Source organism: Carettochelys insculpta, chromosome 1 (genome assembly GCF_033958435.1).
Source record: "Carettochelys insculpta isolate YL-2023 chromosome 1, ASM3395843v1, whole genome shotgun sequence".
NCBI classification, from domain to species: domain Eukaryota; kingdom Metazoa; phylum Chordata; order Testudines; family Carettochelyidae; genus Carettochelys; species Carettochelys insculpta.
The window spans coordinates 32,479,791-32,485,588 of record NC_134137.1 but is presented as its reverse complement, the minus strand read 5'-3'; the positions used below and the strand labels follow the sequence as shown (position 1 = coordinate 32,485,588).

Below are 5,798 nucleotides of genomic sequence, written 5' to 3'. Positions count from 1 at the left end.
ATGAACTCAGTTTATTATGCACTTGATTGCACTCTTTGTATTCTTATCTTTTAGGTGCTATTTTCCATACGTGAAACTAGAACTGAATTTTCTGCCCTGTACGACCCATCCAGCTCTGTCCAAAACTGGTCATTGAAGAGTCCTAGCCACTTGGCGCTACTCTGAGCACAGAGATGAGTCCCATCAACTCACTGTAAGCTCCTGTGGGTGTTTCAGGCCCATAACCTCTCTATGCAAGCACTGCTTTTGTTTTGTTTGAAGGGAAACAGCCAGCAGGCCAGCTATTCAGATTTTTTCTTAAATTAATTAATTAGGATTTCAGATGGGGTGACCAGATATCTGGGTTTTTAAAGGGACCGTGTCATAGGTAAGCACTCTTGCCAGTGTTCTGACTTTCCATTTAAAATGGGAAAATTGTCCTGTGTTTTTGCATTTCCTCTATCTCCACGTGTACTGGCAGGTCATACCACTTGCCCACCAGCACTGATTGGAAGTGGCCAATGATGGGTGTGTAAGGCTGGTGGCAGGGCAAAACTGCAACATGGGGGGCTGACTGCTCTGCCTGCAGGTTCATCAGCGGCACCTCTCCTGTGTGCCACCTCTCTGCCAGTAAGGCCTCACCCATTTCTATTGGCTGGTGAATGTCAGCAGACACCAGGCAGTATCCAGTTACATTTAATCTCTGCTGCCCTCTCACTGGTCCTTGACATGCTATTTCTCATGCTGTCCTTTCCCTGCTTTGTCCCTTCATGCTTCCTAACCCTGCTGCTCTTCCATACCATGTCCCCCAGTAGGGCATGTCCATCTTCCACCACAGTGTAGAGAACCAGCAGCTGGTGGGAGCCCTCAGCTCACCAATGGTCTGGGTGGCAGGCTCCTTTTTTCTCCTACTGCCTCTGGAAGGGCTCACATCCTAGGAAATCCCAAGACACTGTAATCCAGGACACTGACAAAGGGGAGACAAGCCCTGCGTCTGCCAAAGCCCCACACAGTCCTGGTACAAGAAAGCCTGTCTCCTCCTCAGCTAAGCTCTGGAGGGGTGGGATGGGGTAAAAAACTATTTTTAGCCTGTTTGTGTCCTCATGATGCAGGCTCCACAGCAGCCTTCAGGCAGTGGTTTCCCTCCCCGCCTCCCATACTGAGCCACCTCTCTGGTCAGATTCACTGAAGCCTCTGCAGGCTGGTTCTGTGTCCTGATCCACAATACATTATCAGGATTTAGCAGTTCCTGCTGACATTCTAACTTGGGGATGGGATGTGGCTGGATATGTCAGTGGCTAGCAGCAGCCTGGAGGTGTTAGCTGCCTTTTGCCATTGTGTGGGCACAAAGGGACTAGCTGCTTCCAGCAGCAGGGAAGGAGAGAGGGAGAGAAGAGCTCTGCAAAACTACCCACCAGGTCCTCCCACCCCTACCCTGCCATGGCTACAAGCAGGTCCTGTCCTTTCCTTCCTGTATGGTGTCAAAAGGCTGCTGTTAGCCACATTCTGGTGAGAACATTGTCAGAAATCTGGGAGAAGGGAGTCTGTGACCCAGCATGCTTCCACCCCATTTGTTGTATTGTGAAGAGACAGTGCCAGAGTATCAAGAGAGGTGTGTGTTTGTGGGTGTAGGCGGGTGGTGTTCAGTCCAGAGGCAGTGAGGGATGGAGGACAGAGAGCACCAGGCAGGGAGGGTTGTGGCAGGTTGATTGGTTTGTCACCCCACTTCTCTGGGAGTGGGAGTGACTGACTGTTTGTCTCACCTCTCCCAGTATGAATGCTAAAGTTTTGGGTCAGAATGTAAATAACAGACTCCAACTGCTACGTTTTAACAGGGGCTCAATCAACGTGATATTAATTTCAACATTTGTACCACATAGTTCTGACTGATTGCCGTTGAACTTGCTTCAATGTAAGTAATTTTAGCAGATGTCCTGTATTCTTTATAGGGAAATGTGGTCAGTCTGGTTTCAAGTGTTTGGTCATCCCATTTATCTCAGCCAATATTTGTGGTTTTTGTAAAGGCTTACTTTTTTAATTCCCTTTAGGGTTAGATCCTTCAAAGGGATCCACATGGTGCAGCCCCACATCTGCATGGAACCTTTTGCAGGATCTAGGCTCATCTTTCATTGTTGGTAAATTTAGGTGGTGCTTAAGCAAATGTAGGTTAAACATTTTGGGACAGACTTGATTGTTAAGTTCATGGTGTCCTGTTAACACTGCAAAGTAAAAAAAAAAAAAATTTTTTTTTTTTGTGGCAGACTTTGCTATTTATTTTTGGCACAATTCATTGTACTAAAACTGTTGAAATTGCTGTCTTCATAACACTCTTGTATTTTTAATTCAATTTAGAGATGAAGATACCTTCAAAATCCTGGTTGCTACTGACATTCACCTGGGGTACTTGGAGAAGGACCCTGTTCGTGGAAATGATACATTTGTAACTTTTGATGAAATTTTAAGATATGCTCAACAAAAAGAAGTAAGCAGTTTTACGTCTTTTGGAAAATAAGTCACTGAGACTGGACTGTGGATGCTTACCAGAAAATGTTAGGAAGGTTGGCCGTAATCCTGTATCTGGTTCCGGTGGAGCCCCTTGAAGATTGCAAGATTAGAGTTCTTGTTCTGAAGTAATTATAAGAAGATTGTTTAATCTAAAGAGAGATTTTGAGCAAGAGTAGAAATATACCTGATGTTCAGTTCTTAGCAGTTATTATGGTACCTTAGATGTAATGAAAGTACTGGGTAGTTTTCTTTTCAAGGACTCTGGTAGGAATGAACCATTTATTTTGGAAATCGAGTACTTGATACTGAAATGCCTGCCATGAATCATAGAACACTAGGACTGGAAGGGACCTGGAGAGGCCATCGAGTCCAGCCCCCTGCCCCAATGGCAGGACCAAGTACTATCTAAACCATCCCTGATAGACATCTATCTAACCTGTTCTTAAATATCTCCAGCGATGGAGATTCCACAACCTCCCTTGGCAATTTGTTCCACTGTTTGACCTGACAGTTAGGAACTTTTTCCTAATGTCCAACCTAAACCTCCCTTGCTGCAGTTTAAGCCCGTTGCTTCTTGTTCTATCCTCAGAGGCCAAAAAGAACAAGTTTTCTCCTTCCTCCTTATGACTCCCTTTTAGATACCTGAAAACCGCTGTCATGTCTCCCCTCAATCTTCTCTTTTCCAAACTAAACAAGCCCAATTCTTTCAACCTTTTTTCATAGGTCACGTTCTCTAGACCCTTAATCATTGTCGTCACTCTTTTCTGGACTCTCTCCAGTTTCTCCACATCTTTTTTGAACTGCGGTGCCCAGAACTGGACACAATACTCCAGCTGAGGCCTAACCAGCGCAGAGTAGAGCGGAAGAATGACTTCTCGTGTCTTGTTCACAACACACCTGTTAATGCATCCCAGAATCATGTTTGCTTTTTTTTTTGCAACAGCATCACAATGTTGACTCATATTTAGCTTGTGGTCCACTATAACCTCTAGATCCCTTTCTGCTGTAGTTGTTCCTAGACAGTCTCTCCCCATTCTGTATGTGTGAAACTGATTGTTCCTTCCCAAGTGGAGCACTTTGCATTTGTCCATATTAAACTTCATCCTGTTTACCTCAGACCATTTCTCCAATTTATCCAGATCGTTTTGAATTATGACCCTATTCTCCAAAGCAGTTGCAATCCCTCCTAACTTGGTATCATCTGCAAACTTAATAAGCGTACTTTCTATGCCAATATCTAAATCATTGATGAAGACATTGAACAGAACCGGTCCTAACACAGACCCCTGCAGAACCCCACTTGTTATACTTTTCCAGCAGGATTGAGAACCATTAAGAACTACTTTCTGGGTACGGTTATCCAGCCAGCTATGCACCCACCTTATAGTAGCCTCATCTAAATTGTATTTGCCTAGTTTTTCTATAAGAATATCATGAGAGACTGTATCAAATGCTTTACTAAAGTCTAGGTATAGCACATCTACCTCTTATCCCCTATCCACAAGGCTTGTTATCCTGTCAAAGAAAGCTATCAGATTAGTTTGACAAGATTTATTCTTTACAAACCCATGCTGGCTGTTCCCTGTCACCGTACCACCTTCCAAGTGCTTGCAGATGATTTCTTTAATGATCTGCTCCATTATTTTTCCTGGCACTGAAGTTAAGCTGAGTGGCCTGTGGTTTCCTGGGTTATTCTTATTCCCCTTTTTATAGATGGGCACTATATTTGCCCTTTTCCAGTCTTCTGGAATCTCTCCTGTCTCCCATGCTTTTCCAAAGATGATAACTAAAGGCTCAAATACCTCCTCTATCAGCTCCTTGAGTATTCTAGGGTGCATTTCATCAGGCCCTGGTGGCTTGCAGACATCTAATTTTCCTAAGTGATTTTTAACTTGTTCTTTTTTTATTTCAACTTCTAACCCTACCCTTTTCCCACTAGCATTCACTATGTTGGGCATTCCTTCATCAGACTTCTCAGTGAAGACCGAAACAAAGAAGTCATTTAGCGTCTCTGCCATTTCCAAGTTCCCTGTTACTGTTTCTCCCTCCTCTCTGAGTAATTGCCCTACCCTGTCCCTGGTCGTCGTCTTGTTTCTAATATATTTATAAAAAACCTTCTTGTTTCCCTTTATGCCTGTAGCTAGTTTGAGCTCATTTTGTGCTTTAGCCTTCCTAATCTTTCTCCTGCATTCTTTTGCTGTTTGCCTGTATTTATCCTTTGTAACTTTTCCGTGTTTCCATTTTTATACAATTCCTTTTTTATTTTGAGATCATGCAAGATCTCCTGATTAAGCCAAGGCGGTCTTTTTCCATATTTTCTGTCTTTCCTACACAGCGGGATAGCTTGTTTTTGGGCCCTTAATAATGTCCCTTTTGAAAAACTGCCAACTCTCCTCAGCTGTTTTTCCCCTCAGTTTTGCTTCCCATGGGACCTTAACTTACATTGCTTTCAGTGGAGGTTGCTTGCAGGGGAGCTCACTTCAGGATTAAAAGTCAATGGAATTTATCTCTGGTGCCTCTGAAAATGGTACTTAAGCTTCCAAGTCATTGTTGAAAACCTAGCTCTGTGTTCTCTCTTTTCCAGCTAGATCCAAATGTATATGTGCAATCATGATCAAGCCGTTTTTGTTGACTGTCCAGTAATTTCATATCTATTCAGATTAATTGGACATCCATATCATTAATGCAAAGTGAATTAATAATTTCCTAATGCTAGAGACAATACATGTCAAGCTTCTCCCATATGATAAATTTGTTTTTAAAAAATTGGGGTGGAACGCTTGTAAAGTATTATTGGCATCTTCTTTTTCAGGAATTTTAACTTCGATACTGCTTTGCAAAGTGCTGTATGTTTTTGTTATGGCTTTGGTTTTTTGTAAGACTAAATTAATTGCAAACATTTTGGTTGCATCCATACTAGAGAGTTTTGTCAACAGAAGGGGCCTTCTGTTGGCATAACTCAAGGAGCGTCTATGCACATAAAGCCTTCCGTTGACAGAGTTGTGACAGAACTATGCATTTGTCTCAACAGTGTTATCTCTTGAAAATTTGAGGACGTAACTTTTAGGTTTTACATGTTTCACATTCTATAAAGCTATTAACACAGAATACCTGGTAAGAAATACACTTCGCTTCAGTATAAATACATGTGCACTTTAATATAAAATTAACATTTTATAAGAACATGTAGGCTGCATCTACACTAGCAAGTTCTCTTGGAAAATCTGGTCCTTTTTCGAAAGTACATGCAGTGCATCTACACACAAAATGCTTTCTTTAAATCTGAAATTGACAGAACACATCTCTTCTGGAAG

The 5,798-nt window shown here is 42.4% G+C and overlaps 1 protein-coding gene across 5 annotated transcripts in view; it reads left to right on the top strand.

The window, feature by feature from the left end:
• The window catches only part of MRE11 (MRE11 homolog, double strand break repair nuclease), a 68,351-nt gene that overhangs the window by 875 nt on the left and 61,678 nt on the right, over nucleotides 1-5,798 (top strand). For 4 of the 5 annotated variants that reach the window (XM_074984271.1, XM_074984250.1, XM_074984266.1 and 1 more), the window contains exons 2-3: nucleotides 55-193; nucleotides 2,332-2,461. In XM_074984271.1, the coding sequence (XP_074840372.1) occupies nucleotides 174-193; nucleotides 2,332-2,461 (150 nt within the window). In that variant the 5' untranslated portion in view covers nucleotides 55-173. Of the gene's footprint in view, nucleotides 1-54; nucleotides 194-2,331; nucleotides 2,462-5,798 lie in introns of those variants that run through there. The other variant, XM_074984279.1, reaches the window with a different exon arrangement.